At 46.2% G+C, this 15679-nt stretch overlaps 1 protein-coding gene across 1 annotated transcript; it reads left to right on the plus strand.

The window, feature by feature from the left end:
- The first annotated feature begins 2638 nt into the window (after positions 1 to 2638).
- Positions 2639 to 15551, plus strand: LOC130485888 (leucine-rich repeat-containing protein 74B-like). Its single transcript, XM_056859036.1, has 10 exons — positions 2639 to 2770; positions 4242 to 4392; positions 5233 to 5375; positions 7737 to 7869; positions 8928 to 9134; positions 10812 to 10921; positions 13121 to 13236; positions 14420 to 14498; positions 14578 to 14673; positions 15429 to 15551. Exons 1-10 carry the CDS (start codon positions 2639 to 2641, stop codon positions 15549 to 15551), a joined length of 1290 nt encoding a protein of 429 aa, XP_056715014.1.
- Positions 15552 to 15679: the final 128 nt, after the last annotated feature.

Genomic DNA, 15679 nt, shown 5'->3' on the forward strand with positions numbered 1-15679 from the left:
CCCTCCTGGCTGCTTAAATCTAACAGGAGTGATGGTGGTGAACTGGGCCAGAGAGACAGTAAATGCCTCCCTGAGAGAGGAGGGGGTTGTCCCTGCCTTGAAGTGGGCTGTGGTGGATCTACTCCGAAAGAAACCTACTCTGGGCCCAGGATAGGTGAATTTTTAAAAATCTTGGATAGTACTTTAAATGTGCATGTCTCATCTGTTCATATAACAACCCTGTAAGATGAGTCAATATTGTGATCTTAGGCCTATTGCTGTCTTTCATTCTGATCTATCTCATGGAATTATTGAAAAGATAAAATGGGATATTCCCATGTACTGTCACCTCAAGCTCATTGCATGCAAATATTAGTAAATTCCCATTGTACAGACGTATCAACTAAGGTTTATCAAAAAAAGCAACTTCCCTAAATTGTAGGTGAAATTTGGTGAATGTACAGGCAGGGACTAATTTTACATTTGAGGTTCAAATATCAGCTTGCATTATAATAAGATATTAGTCCTGAAGGACTGTGGTGTTTATGTTTAGGACAATGTTCTCAATTTCAAGGACAAATCCCAGCTCAATCCATGCTCCCATTTTCTCGGAGGATCAGGAAAGACACTAAACATAAGGCAGCAAAAAATCTGACTGGCGCATTGAGAAATCAAGAAAGTATATATGAAATGTCTCCATCTGGATGTCTGTTTGAATGCATCTGTTTTCAAAAGCAACAGGGGAAGAGGAAAATGCAACAACCTTGTAATGTGCAATTACCTGTTGAAGGCTGAGATGTCAAGTCAGAAAGCATATGCAAAGCACAACCACACATTTGGCAGAAGCTCCATCTCAACAGTTTCTAAGACGGCCAGGAGCAAGTGAAACATTGCACTTTAGTAGTATTTAAGTATCTGAAGGGTGGGCCCTGAATAACTGGCAGTTACTATCTATGTGATGGGCACAATGTCCTTCAGGCCAGTGCTTAAATGAGCCCAGAAAAGACAACACTACCCGGCTGGGCATCTTGGATCTCCTACTCAAGCAGGTGTTAAAGAGCACTTAGTGGGAGTTCCCAGAAATTGTACGTGGATAGTTGCTTGAGCACAAATGCCAAGCTTGATACACACCTTTATTTTTTCTAGGATAATTTTTAATGCATGTGATGGACTTGTGGAAATTTCCAGCCATCTTGGAGAAAATCTTGAATATGTTACTGCTCCAGGTCCTCCCTAACTTTCCTCTGGCCAGGTACTGAGGAAAACTGAAAGCAGTGTTACCCCCCCCCATTTGCCCACCCCACATACATGTAGCATGCTAAAGAGGCACAAATAGGGGCAAGTGGATGTAGTTTGGATGCTATGAAAGCTTTTAGGTTCAGCATCTAAGCACCTATCTAGTCCAGTATACTGTTTGCAACAGTGGCCAGGCAGCTGCTTTTAGGACACCCTCCCCGCAACTTGTTCAGAGGTATACTGCATCTGAACATGGAGGTTCCATGTAGTCATTATGGCTATAATTGGTAGTCTCCTCTTCCATGAATCTGTCATCGCCAGATGTTGAGGCATTGCTCCACTGCCCTCCTATGCAAAGTTACACCCTTCTATTGATTTCTAAGTGATTTAGAATGCTGTAATTTTACACTCGCACACAATTATCTATCCATCCATCCATCCATCCATCCATCCATCCATCCATCCATCCATCCATCCATCCATCCATCCCCTTCCCCCCCCCCCCAACCGAATCTAAAATGTAATGCCTGAAATCATTATATGCTATGGGGAATGTATTGGAAATGTATTCTTTGATTTGAAATATATTCTTTGTACTCAATAAAGTATATCTGCACTCATGAACATGCCACACTCAGCATATTAGAGGTGGCTTGTATCGTTACACCAAGCACTTGCATATGTTACAGGCCTCAAGTATAAGAGGCCCACTGTTGCTCCTTAGTTAGAAGCTAATTAAAGAATCCATAGAAGGCCTTAGTATGCTTGCATAAGCTGGTTTTCTAGAGATAAGAACCAGCTAGGAACCCTCTTAGTTAGCCTTGGCAGCTGCCAGGGTCCAAGATAAGAAGAACTGCAGTAATTTAGGATCAGAGAAGCACCGGACCATGAGGGTCTTCACTGCTCATTAGTGAGAATGAGATCACCGTTTCTATGTAATGCCTCCGAATCTCTAATAGGGTATTCAAATCCTTAAATATCTATTATTGGTTCTACGTATTGACGCCACGTATTTCGTCTTTTGTACCTCCCATTACCAAAGGTTATATCGGTGCTTGCACTCCTTTGATATGTGTGTGTGAATTGTCCTGCGCATTTGGGCAATTTTCACCCCTAATAAACAAACTGCTTTGAACTATCAACCTCCCACTGTGTTATTGTCATTGGGAATTGATACAATAATACAGGCATAGCAATAATTGCCAACGACGCCCCTTTTGTGCCTATCCAGAAGCCAAAGACTTGAAGCGCTCTTGCTGCCAATCACTTGATACGCCCCGCCTTTCCCTCTGCCTCCTCCAATTGGCTCCGTGAACCCTGGATGCGCCCGCCCCCTTCTCCTAGCAGCGTCGCCGCCTCCCTCTTGACAGTGCGGCGTCGTTGCCATGGCAGCCGCACAGCGGGTTGCGTCCAAAGTGCGCCGATGCCGAAGCTGCCACTGTCGCCAGTGCCGGAGCAAGAGAACGACGTCGGGGCTCAGCCACCCGGCAGCGGCTCTTCTTCCGATGCCAGCCAGAGCGGCAGCAGCTCTCCAGACTCTGCTGTGGGGGGAAAGGTTAGAAAGGCTAGGCCGCAGCCGGGCTGGCAAAGGGGATGGGGTCGCTGAGCTGGCCCCGGGGAACCTTGGGAATTGTAGTTCTTGGAAGAGGAAGCGCTTGGGCGCTGGAATCTCTCTCGTAAGGACGTATGGTGCACCACAGATCTGTTTAGCTCAGCATCCCGTTCTAGCCAAGCGCGTGCTGTTGCTTATCTGCAGTATCTCTCCTGTTGTTTATCTGCTGTATCTGATAGTTTGAGGTAGTCTGTGCCTGAGCATGGAGGATCCATTGTGGGCTATCCTGGGCAATGTGAGAGTCTCCCTCGGCATAAGAGCTGCTTTGCTGGATGGAACCAGGTGAATTAATCTATGACTCCAGCATCTAGTTCTTAACAGAAACCTGCCAGATGCCTCTGGGAGAGTGTGAAAGCAGCAGTTTCCCCGTGTGGTATGCCTCTAGCAGCGTTTGATATGCTGTCTCAACATGAAGATTCCTTTTAGCTATTGCAGTAGATAGCAGTCAATAGATTTCCTCCCATGATTGTATAATCTGATCCCCTTTTAATCCCACTGGAACTAACAGCAATCTGCTCTTCTTGTAGCATCAGGTTCCATAAGTTAATTATAGGCTCTCATGAAGAAGGATTTTATTTTATCTGTTCCTGGATGTACTGCCAGTCAATTTCATTGAGCGACCCTGAGTTCTGATCTTATGAGAGGAGGATAAATTTTATATGCACCATACATACCCTCCCTCCCCCCTGCCCCGACTTCACACTAATTCCCTTTAGTCAGATGGCACTTGCTGGGATCTAAATTCCCAAGTGCTGCAGTGGCCCAGTTTGGATCATAATTATGATGCTGGGGAAGAAGGGACTTCGGCCTCCCCCTTGTGCCATTTTTATGACTCAGAATGGCCCTGGGGAAGTATTATTTGCTCTACTGGGGGGGGGGGTTGCATGTGCACTTTAAAAATTGATCACAGTGGAAGTAAACATGCATAGAGTTACATTGTTAAAACTGCAACCGTTATACACATAGTAGAGAGTAAGGACCACATAGTCAAGCCAACTTACTTGATGGGACTGACTTCTGAGTAAACAAGAATAATATGGTCTGCAAAAGCCTTGAATTCTATCAGGCATCTTTGGGGAGCAGCCTTTGAGGATGGAGGTGCAGTCCAGCGGACCTAGCACCTAGATCCCTGTAGGATTGTTTGAAAGGGGCTGGGCCCCCCGGAATACCAGAGACACAGAGGTGTTCAGTGAAATGCACCAAACACTTCAAAATGGGAACACCAACTCACACATGCTAGTTCAATTGTTCTCAGACATTTCTAGTTCCATGTTAAATACCGGTACTTGTTTCTTTAATTCTCTTTGTTTCGTGAGGGGTTGGGTAGATGAACTTCTGCTTTGTCACCTCATAATGTGTATGTGAGCCTGTGTGCACATGCATGTGTGCAATTTTTGATTGCATGTTGTCTCAGGCTAGTCCGAGGTATGTTGCCAAACCTCCGGAAAGTGAAAGCTGCCATGCGGAGAAAACTGAAGATCATTCAGAAGAGGGGGAACATGAAGAAGAGATAAAGGAAGATGTTGAAAGTGAGGAAGAGTGGGATACAGACCTGGAGACAGAAGGTATGGAATGGTCTTTGCAAAAGAAGTCATGTAAGAGCTGGCCTGCTCATTATTTGGACTAAGGTGATTGCCCCGAGTGCCAGAAGATGGAGGGGCACCAAAAGAGGCTTTCCAGGGGCAAGCAGCAGCCATAAGTGGCACCTCCAGCCCCAGTGCAGCCAGCTGGGTGTATGGCATGACTTCCGCTGACTCCCACAAAGGAGGGAGGAAGGAAGAGCAGGATGCTTACAGCTCTACCTCCCCATGCTCTGTGCCGACCGGCTCACCAAGCAGCAGTGGCTCCTTGCCCTCCTGGCTCTGCATGTACCCAGGGTGCGATAGGGTGCAAGGCTTGTGGCTGGGGGAGGGAGACCTGGCTCACAGCCAACCTAGGGCACTAAAAGCCCTTGGGCTGGCCCTGGGCTGCGTGTCAACAGCTCCTGAAGTCTAGGTAATGGTATACTTTGTCTGAACACGGGCTTTTGTTTGTAGCAGCTATGCCGGGTATTGGTATGGTTACCTTCCATGTTTTTGTCGCCTCTGAGTTCCACTAGTGACTGCTGGAACATTCTAGACATTCTAGAGCTCTTTTTGTAGCTCTTTTTCATTTCATTGAGGCTCACTCTTGCTGCTGGCTTCTGTCCTTCATTTGTTTTTCTGACTGAGACAGAGGTGAGGGTATGTGATGCCTTGCTGTGCTTCGTGACTCTTTAAAATTGCAATGCCGTTGGATGCAAATAGAAAATCCAGATGTTAATAGGCTTGTTTTCCCACTGAATGGCTTCACTGTTCTTTATAAACTGTGTTTTCTTGGGAGTTTCATCTCTCCCCCTCTCTTTTTCATTCCCCCCCCCGAAATAGATTCTAAGAAGGTTTATGATCCAACGGGAAAAGCCAAATACCTTGAGATCTGCCAAACATATGGTGTCACTCCTGTCTCTTATTTTATACGGCACATGAAAGATTCTGAGCTGTCCCTGATGCACCATGGCCTTGGCCCAAAGGTAACAACTGGCGGAAATCCCTTTTCTTTGGCCCATCTGATGTTGCCTTCTGTCCTGTATAGAAGTATGCCAGCTGTGATGGTAGTCTGGAGGATTAATTAGGAGCTGTCTAATCAGGTAGATGGCAAAGTGGGTCAGCTGGGAAATCCTATTTCAACTCTTGCCTCTCCCATAAACTTTCTGAGTAGCCAGAGGCAAGCTGCCCTGTACTTCATCAGTATCCCTTCCCTTCCAACTGCAATATAAGGGTGGTGATGTTGGTCTAACTTACAGGGTCATTGTAAGGATTCTTAAAATAATGCATGTGAAGCATTGTGAACACTCTGAAGTGTGACAGAACCTCTAATGATCAGACACTGATGCAATCCAGATGCTGTGTGATATGGTTTACAAAAGGAGGTATAGCTCTGACCAGGTATACCCCAACCTCAATAGATCTCAGAAGCTAAGCAGGGTTGGCCCTGGTTAGTATTGACATGGGAGACCGCCAAGGAAGTCCAGGGTCACAACGCAGAGGCAGGCAATGGCAAACCACTTCGGTTCATTGCTTGCTTTGAAAACACAACGGGGTCGCCATAAGTTGGCTGTGACTTGATGGCACTTTCCACCACCAAAGGAGGTATTAAAATACAAACCGAGGCTCCACTCTAACAGTGCCATACTAAGCACAGCTTCTTCCTTCTAAGCCCATTGACTTCAGTGGACTTAGAATGGTGTAACTCTGCCTAGGATGACACTCTAAAGTGTTTTGTGTTTTCTTTGTCCGTTTTAGATCCCCTCATGTCAAACTCATTTAGTTTGCACTAGTCTTATAAAATTTTAATGAACTCTTACGAATATAAGCCATGTAATCAAATTTTAATGAACTAATTATTATAAAACATACTAATGGAGTAAAAAAATGTAAAATAATATATTATGTAATATATAACATCTGTCAACATGTATCCACTCCTTGACTTTTTATAGCTGGAGATGAAACAAATCTAAGTAAGCTATCCAGATACCAAGAAGGAAAAAGAGATAAAAACTGGCTGTGGAAAAGAATTTGAACCATTGCCCTATCCAAAGTTGTATAATCCCCAGAGGAAACAGCATCTATTTTATTTTAAGTTTTGATCTGAGTCAGTAGTGGTGCTTTCAGCCGACTGCTGATCGGGGCAGGGGGGTCATGGCTTTATAGGTTGCATCCATGCAGCTCAGAGCTTCCCAGTTTGGTCTTCAAAGAATTATTGTGTTGGATCCAGCCAGCTTCCTCACTAAACCTTGCCCAGTTCCCCTGCTTATTACAGCCCCTATCACAAATGGCTTTTGTTCCTGCAGGTTGCCCAATCCCTAGCATAGCTTTTTTTGGCTGCCTCACTTTTTCACCAGCAGGAAAGCTGGTTGGATCCAACCCATGAGAGGTATAGAGGTGGCTCCATTCTGTAGACATATTCAAAAAGCCTCCCTGACCTCGCAGGAAGATTGTTCTGAGAGTCACTCCCAGTTTGAAAACCCCATCCTCTCTACTCCTTCCTGCATTCTTCACATTTTCCCGTTGATTATTTATGTATTTGTTTGTTTGTTTTGGTTCCATCTTTTCTCCAAGGAGCTGAGGGTTGCATACATGGTCTCTCCACAGCCTGCCCCCTCTCCCCCATCTGATCCTTGTAACAATCCTGCAAGGTAGGCTAGGTTGAGAGAGAGAGAGAGAGACTGGCCCAACATTAGTTACCCATTGCATTTCATGGCAGAGTAGGGATTTGAATCTTGGTCTCTGCAATACTGATTTAACACTCTTGTCACCACACTGACTCTCCCAAGGCTAAAGTGGTGACTCTTATCCTGGGCAACTCTATATGTTGTGAAGGTAAACCAGAGACACCATTGGCTGTAAGGGCACAGATTTTAAAAGATTTCAAAACTTTACTCCCAGGGCAAATCACAAGGGAGCAGGCCTCTTGCCTTTATGCTTTCATGCCCTGCCCTTGAGCTCCCAGAGACATTCAGCTGGCTTCTGCTGGAGATGGAGGCCTAATTCTTTCAAGCAGCTGATGAGGAGATACAGCTGATCTGGACTGTACCACTTCAGACTGCAGAGAGGGGATCACAGGATTAAATGTCCTCCTTGCAAAAATATTCCTTTCACATTGGAAGCTAGCATGTAAGGAAGAAGTATTCCAATATAGCCTTTACCAGGGCATGCTAGTTTTCTATGCTAGGATTGGGGTGGGGGAACATTCCATCATGAGAACTCACCTACGTTGTCTGCATTAGTATAGACCAGGTACAGGTTTACCACTGCCAAGCCTAGACTGTTTGGCACTATTGCATTCCTTGCTGCTAGTTCTCTCACATCCCCCATGTTCCCCATTTTAGGGGGCCAAACCTGTTGCTCTTTCCCTGGCAAGCAATACATCTGTTCTGAAGTTAAACTTAAGTGACAATTGGCTGAATGGAGATGGGACAGCTGCAGTGGCAGAGATGTTAAAGGAAAATTGCTACATTTCAGGTTTGCTTCTTAATTCCATGAGTTTGAGAAATGCTTTAGGATATCAAAGTATTACCCATAAGACACATTTAAACAGATACTGAGATGCTTTTGCCTGGCTTATGGGTCCCTCTCAGTTAAGTTTCTAGAGATTATGCTTCACAATAAAGTTTGAGCAGGTAAACATGAACAAGGCTAAAAAAGGTTTTACTCTGTGTTCCATATTCTCTGTGTGGTTTTTTTGGGGGTGTGTGTGTGTTGTGCTTGCTTTCTAGAGTCTAGGAAGTATAGGAACTGGAGAAATTGGGGCGGGGGTGATTGAAGGATTGAATGTCCAGGAGATCAGTCACTTTGGGAGGAGGTCTTCTCAACTGGCTTCCAATTCTGACTAGTCAAGCAATTAACAGAAAGCTGTGGGAAAACCAATGAAACAGGCCTGAGGCCAGAGGAGGAGCTTTTTTGGGGGGAGGACTAAAGGCTGGTGTAGGAGCAGAGTGTTAAGCTGCAGTACTGCAGTCAAAAGCTCTGCTCATGGACCTGAGTTCGATCCCAACGGAAGTCTGTTTCAGGTAGCCGGCTCAAGGTTGACTCAGCCTTCCATCCTTCTGAGGTCGGTGAAATGAGTAGCCAGCTTGCTGGGGGTAAAGAGAAGATGACTGGGGAAGGCACTGGCAAACCATCCCATAAACAAAGGGGGATACCGCACTTTGTGTTCCCAGCAATGTATTAAAAGTTTGAAAATGTTATAAAAAACATCGCTTTAAAAGGGTTTTTGGATACCACGGCTTATAAATGGTTGGAAGATGTCTTCACAGCTAAAGGGGCCAAACAAAGTGCTAACAGTATTTTTTATAATGTTTTCAAACTCTTAATACATCGCTGGGAATACATAGAAAGTGCGAACAGTATTTTTTATAACATTTTCAAACTCTTAATACATCGCTGGGAATACAAGTGCGGTAACCCCAAAGTCTGCCTAGTAAATGTCGGGATGTGACATCACCCCATGGGTCAGGAATGATCTGGTGCTTGCACAGGGGACCTTTACCTTTTTAAAGGCTGGTGTTCTTTCCCCACAGATGTTGATTTATCTGAGAACAGCCTGGGGATGAAAGGGGCCAAGGCCCTGTCTGCTATGCTTCAGGAAAATACCACACTTGTGTCCCTGAAGCTCTCGGGAGATGAATTAAATGATCAAGCGGCCAAATATCTAGCTGGTGCCCTTTTGACCAACAATAAACTGGAATCTCTTGATCTGAGTCATAACGCCCTCGGGGAGTCAGCAGGTAAAAGTGTTTGGCAGTGTCAGGTACTTGCTGCGTTAAATGGATGGGGAGTGTTTAGAGGGAGAATTTAATGGAGACCAAGTGGTTTATGCACCAGTGGTTGTAATGCTCCGTCCAGGGCAGAGCTGGGAAAATTGGAATGATGCCACCTGAGTGGGCCAGCCACTGACCGCAACTGTTTTAAGTGTTTTTGAAGCACTAATTGTTCTGGGTGCGGATTTCATTGTACTATTATAACTGAGAAAAACAATACATGTACACTCTTTTAATTTCCATTCATTGCTAGTGTGTGGGGTGGGGGGATGAGTTACGCAAGAGAATTTCCCAGTGGATCTTGTTGTTTCGTGCATAGGCCAAAAATATTTGTGTTAATTAGGAGCTTAATTATGTATAGTTGTGAGGTCGCTACTAGCTTTCGTTTTGCCTGAAGAAGAGTTCTGTGCAACTTGAAGGTCTGCATACTCTTTCACAAACTGATGGGGAATCCAGAAAAGGGGCATCGCTTTGTTTTGTTTGTTTGGGGCCATGTGCTAACATTTGTCAATATTCTCTTCAGAATGCAGGTGCTGTGGTCATCTTTTCCTCCCACTCTGGATCAGCTTCATTTCTTTCCTCCGACTGTTCAGTGTCAACATCACGCTTGCACCTTGTGTTCCAAGGTCTACCTGCTCTCTCCATTTCATGCGCTTGGCTTCTCTCATCTTGTGTTTCCCTCGCTGACCAGCCTTGCTGCCGGGAGACCCCTCATGGGCCCTGTGCACAGAAGGAGCCTCACCTGGCTTGCAATCAGGTGTCCCTCTCCACCTTACCTTTTCATGAGGACACAGTGAGTTGATGGAAAGCAGGAAAAGAGAGAAAGCGTACCCATAAAAGAGGGATGAACAGCAGCACAGGAGCAGGTTTAGTGATAGAAGAAACAAAAGAAAGGGAAAAACAAAGGTAGGAGTCAGAGGGAAGAAAGTAATCTCCTAGGTATCTCTGTTGAAGTGGGGACGAAACAGCCCAGGAAAGGGAACCTACCACCACCACCCCTTGCCCACATCCACAACTCTGATAGCATTGCTGCTTTCCAGAAACCCAAGCTTGTCTGAACTCCCAATTCTGCACAGGCAGTTGGCCTCCAGAATTTGTCCAGCTGCAGCCATGAGGGCCAGCCCTAGAAACTCATCACCTGAGGCAGGCAGGTGAATCCCCTCCCTTCACTGATGTGGGGTATGAACCCATCTTCTTTGCAAGCCCCCTCCTGTGCTCATATGCAGCTCCTGTTCACTTCTGTGGGGCTTGAGCAGGAGAACTGCCCGGCAGATTGCACCCACCTCTCTGGCTTGGCTTGCTTTCAGGAATCCTTTTTTAAGTTGTTTGTGCTATCTGCCCTTTTCCTGCAGCACATCCTCTCTCTGCTTGTGGCTCCTTCTCACCTCATTCCTTCCCCGACTTCACCCCCTTCCTGTGTTCAGAATGTTGAGCCACCCTGACCTTGAGTGATCAAGAAGCCTCATTTTCCTGTTGAGTTCAAATATGACTGCAACCGTGCAAGTTGTCATAAATTGTTAGCAGAGTGCTTTGGGAAAAACTTAAAGGGAGGTCTCTTGAGTGTTTCTCAAGATCCTACTTGCCACCCTGACCTCCCAAGCCTCTCTTCCATTCCTTGTTTTCTTCCATATTTATTTTTTCCAGGTGAAGTGCTTGGAGCAGCCATAGCAGAAAATGCTGGCTTGAAAGAGCTCGATCTCAGCTGGAACTGCCTCCGGGGACAAGGAGCAGTCGCTTTTGCCAAAGGTTTGGGGGTAAGAACTGCACCCTTCCCATTGTTTCGATCCTGCTAAGTATGTCTTCATTGTGTAACACAGTTGCAATGGCAAAACTTTATGAGAGCGTTTGCCACTGATGGGGTGGTCTGGTTTGGAATTACGCGTCAGCCTGGCTATTGTGTCTTGGGAAGCATTCAGAGAATTACCATTTCTAGGGGATTTGTGTAACAGAAGGGTCGCGTGAGAGATTCTTAGGTATTGGGCTCAGTGTTCAGCACTGCTAATATCTGGATTTACAAAAGTCTTTTAGACTAGTCAGATTTCTGGGAAATATGAAGGTGTCTTGGGGGAATTGGTTGTTACCCGGAATTCCTTAATGAAAAAGTGGTCTGAATTTGAAAATCAGTACATTTTTTTCAATTCAGAAATAACTGGTAGCTGTGAACCCCACAGAAATATATTCTGATTAGACTTTGGTGTATCTCATCTGATACCCAGGAGAGCATCAAGTTTCATTCAGTGAGTACAGGCAAAGGCAGACACACTGTCAGAAAATTTGGCCTGGAGAAAAAATAGGTTCAGGGGACCTAATGAAAGGTATGAGGAGCTGATTTATGGGAAGCTGTCCTGGGTCGGCAAGGGAAGGGAACAGCCAGACCCTGTGGCTCTGTTGCTGGGACTGGGTGCTGAAATTAGGAAGTATGTGCCCCAGGAGAGTGCTCAGGTCTGGAGATAAAGGTTTTGACTCCGTGGGTGTGGCATATTAGAAGCTTCCTAACTGAGGGTGCTTCCTGCTCAAACGAGGTTGGGTGGAATCCAACGATCTGTGTGGCTTGCTATTGCAAATTCCCCTTGGATTTTGACACTCCCCTGCCACAAGTGAGGAGTGGAGGTGGTGCATCAGACACTTCTCCCGGGCAACCTTACTGAAATCAATAGGAGCTTTTTCATTTCAGTGGGGCTCGTGCAGAACTTTGCGGCAGCCTGTGCCCATGGGTCAGCTTTTTCTCCTGGGCCCTTAATGTGTGTGTAAAGTGCCATCAAGTCACAGCCGACTTATGGCAACCCCTTATGGGGGTTTCATGGCAAGAGGCTAACAGAGGTGGTTTGCCAGTGCCTTCCTCTGCATAGCAACCCTGGTATTCCTTGGTGGTCTCCCAACCAAATACTAACCAGGGCTGACCCTGCTTAGCTTCCGAGATCTAACAAGATCGGGCTGTACCATGCTGCCTTTCCTCCTGGGCCCTTAATAGCACCCCAGATTTGTCACCCAAGGTAGCAATTTCCATTGCCTCTGGCCAGCAAAGTGAGTTTGTGTTCAATTACCATGCATTTCATGGGTAGTGTCATCCAGCAGGTTCCCAGCACTGGGTCTGCTGGCCAACGTCTGCCCAGTGCTGCTGGTACAGTAGCATCATGTGCTATAAAGGGTGAGGATTAGAGTAAACTTTGGCCATTCGGATTGATGCAAAATGATGACATGCTGCTGTGGGGGGTGGAGCTTGCAGTATAGTAACACTCCCTTACAGCATCATGTACTGACAGAGCCTTTCTGGTAGAAAAGTAAGGACCGTGGTTTCTCCAGCTGTTGCAAACAGCAGCAGGAGAGGCATCAGGGCAAAGGAGCCAAAGGGCACAGTCTTGGTACAGAAGTTGAGTCTTGCAGGTCTTGCCAAAGCTTGATAAAAGCCATTTCCCTCCCCAGTGATGCCAGCAAGGCTGGCCTTCGGGGCAGAAGTCCAGGTCACTCAAAAGCAGGCGGTAGGTTTGCACTTGAAGTTCAGAGTGTACAGTGAGTTAACATAAGAACATAAGAAAGGCCATGCTGGATCAAACCAAGGTCCATCAGTTTGTTCACACAGTGGCCAACCAGGTGCCTCTAGGAAGCCCTCAAACAAGACAACTGCAGCAGCATTATCCTACCTGTGTTCCACAGCACCTAAAATAATAGGCATGCTCCTCTGATCCTGGAGATAATAGGTATGCATCATGACTAGTATCCATTTTTACTAGTAGCCCTCTCCCCCATGAACATGTCCACTCCCCTCTTAAAGCCTTCCAAGTTGGCAGCCATCAGCACATCCTGGGGCAGGGAGTTCCACAATTTAACTATGTGTTGTGTGAAGAAATACTTCCTTTTATCTGTTTTGAATCTCTCCCCCTCCAGCTTCAGCACATGACCCCGCGTTCTAGTATTATGACCATTAACCACATTATTTTTCTCTCCGTCTACAGGCAAACATATTCCTTCGCGTGTTGGATCTCTCCTACAATGGCTTTGGCAACAAGGGAGCTGCTGCCCTGGGCGAGGCCCTGAAAATCAACAACGTGCTGGAAGAATTTAATGTTGGGTAATAACATTTCAATGTGTGTATACCTCTTCTGAAGAGTTCAGAGCTTTTCTCAGTACTCCTTACAACAGTCTTGTGATGTAGGTCATTATTTCTGTCCCCTTATTACACATGGGCAGCCGAAGGGAGGGCCTCTTGATTTGCCAAAGAGCCATGAGTGTGTTCACGAGTGGGTTGAGATTTGAACCGCGAACATGTTCCACTCACAATGTCAAGATTGCATAATGCTGCTCTTTTACTGCAGAATTTGGATTTCTTTAGCATAGAATGTTGCCTCCCCCACCCTTTACAGAGACTTTCCCACAGCATCACCCAAGGCCAGGTCATCAGCAGCTCCTTGGGAATTTGACCCTTGGAATCCCCAATTCTAATCCAACACAATAGTTATGGCACCTTTCCTGTGCTCAAAAACAGCCTTTTCTACAACAGTGGCCAGACGTGCTGGAACAGAGCTCAAAAGAGTGCCTCTCCATCCTGACAGAGCAGATCAAAACTGTGCTAAAATGCAGAGCGGAGATCTGCAGCACTTGCTGCAAGGAGGAGAAACCCGCCAAAGCAATGAAATTAACATGCTACTATCACTGGAGCTGCAGCCCCCCAAGCGGCCGATCCTGGATCTCTTATAGCTACAATGCCCAATTGGTCTTCTGGAGCTTGACAGGCCACCAGACTGATATCAATTCCTTCCCCTCCTCCCTCATTCAGCTGGTCCTTGTACTGGCTGGCAATCAAGGACAATTCTTGGTTGAATTGAATGGGAGTGGCAGTTGGAGGTCTGGGGAGCCACATTTTGCCCAAATCCTCCTTCACTCTAATGAGCGATGGGAATATCTCAGGGCAAAGTGAATATCTGGGTGGCAGCAGCAGCAGGGGGAACCAAGACGGCTTAGGAATGGAGCTAAGGGCAATGAGATGCTTTTGCTGGAAGGCTGTTGCTCAGCTGAAGGATTCCAGGTGGAACCTCTTGGCCAGACCCCAGAGATCTGACTGCTTTGAATGGGTGTTGACCAGAGGGGAATTTGGTTGTGTCAGTCATCTCCGGACCACATATATATGGGCTTAGTTCTTGATAATCCCTCTTTCAGGCAGCTTAATTTTAGAGATGGCATTAAAACAGTTAAATTTAAAAAATACCAACAGGCGAAGAGCTGACGTTTATTTTCTCTTCCCCCTTTGTTCTCAGCAATAATCGCATTTCACTGGAAGGAGCCCTTTGCCTCGCTCTGGGCCTGAAAGAAAACAAGACTCTCAGGAGCCTCAGTGTGAGTAGCATTTCAGAGAAGGCTGGATCCTGACACTTTGGCATGGAGAAACAAATGCATTTCCTCTTGTGATCTGCAGGTGGCCAGAAACCCCATACAGAGTGAAGGCTGCATTAGGATTCTGAAAGCCATCCATGCAAATCCTGGTGCCGTCTTAGAAGTTCTGGATTTTTCAGTAGGTGTTAATGGGCGGAAGGGAGCAAGATGTAGTCTGTAAATGATAGGAGGTGAGGCAGGATTAGCAAAACATCTGTTTGTACAGTGGGACTTCAGCAAAGGTTTGTGGGTGCAGTGCGAAAGATAAATCGCACATGATTGTGTGTAGTTGAGGGCTGAGGGCTGGGGACAGGGGGTTCAGATGGGTGATGAGTTGGTTGCTTCTGTTTCACAAAACTAATAGTTAGCTAGTGGAAGTCATTGCCACTAGTTTGGATTAGACAAATGTGTGGAGGACTATCAACAACTATTAGCAATGATGACTGAATGGAACCTCCATATACAGAAACACCAAATGCTGCGGGCACTCAGTAAGGAAGGGCTGCTTTCTTCAGCACCTGTTTGCAAACCTACGAGAGGCACCTGGCTCAAATGCTGGAGAACCTGGACCTTGGTTTGCTCCAACAAGGCCAGTCTTACATTCTTCCTGCCCCTCCCCAATCTCTGTGGCCTGCATCCGCCATTTCTAAGCCTACCACAGATCAATGGAAGCTCAGCCCCTTCCCTTCTCCTTGGTATTAGTCATCTGTTTTGTTCTCTTGGAAGTGACATTTCCACTGATTTGTGTTTCATGTTGTGCTGAGTAGCTGCAGGAATGGGGACAAGAACTCTTCTGTAAGAACCATCCCTGTCTCTCCCCATCAGAAGGAACTTTTGGTTGTGTTTGCTGGATTCAATCCTTTATGTAGTAAAGAATCTTTTCTCCCTTTTTAGGAGATTGTGTTGAAGCAGGACTTTTCAGGACTCTGTGATGCTGTCCAGGAAACCTTTCCAGGCCTTCAGATCAAACATGATGGGAGACGACTCTCATTCAGAACAGACCAGTCCAAGGTGTGAACCCCCTCTTGGGGTCATGGAGGGAAAAGGGGTTGCTTAAATGGCATGTGAGAGGCCTCCGTGCCTCTTAGCCACTCACATCGCACTGTCACCTCTGATCATGCAGGTCTTGCCGGTTTTTACTGTAT

The sequence above is a fragment of the Euleptes europaea genome, chromosome 13 (assembly GCF_029931775.1).
Source record: "Euleptes europaea isolate rEulEur1 chromosome 13, rEulEur1.hap1, whole genome shotgun sequence".
In the NCBI taxonomy this organism is placed as follows: domain Eukaryota; kingdom Metazoa; phylum Chordata; class Lepidosauria; order Squamata; family Sphaerodactylidae; genus Euleptes; species Euleptes europaea.

Coding starts and splice junctions, on each gene's coding strand:
- LOC130485888 (XM_056859036.1), top strand. CDS start 2,639: ATGCCGAAGCTGCCACTGTCGCCAGTGCCGGAGCAAGAGAACGACGTC. Junction 4,393..5,232: donor TACAGACCTGGAGACAGAAG/GTATGGAATGGT, acceptor CCCCCGAAATAG/ATTCTAAGAAGGTTTATGAT. Junction 5,376..7,736: donor ACCATGGCCTTGGCCCAAAG/GTAACAACTGGC, acceptor TCCCCATTTTAG/GGGGCCAAACCTGTTGCTCT.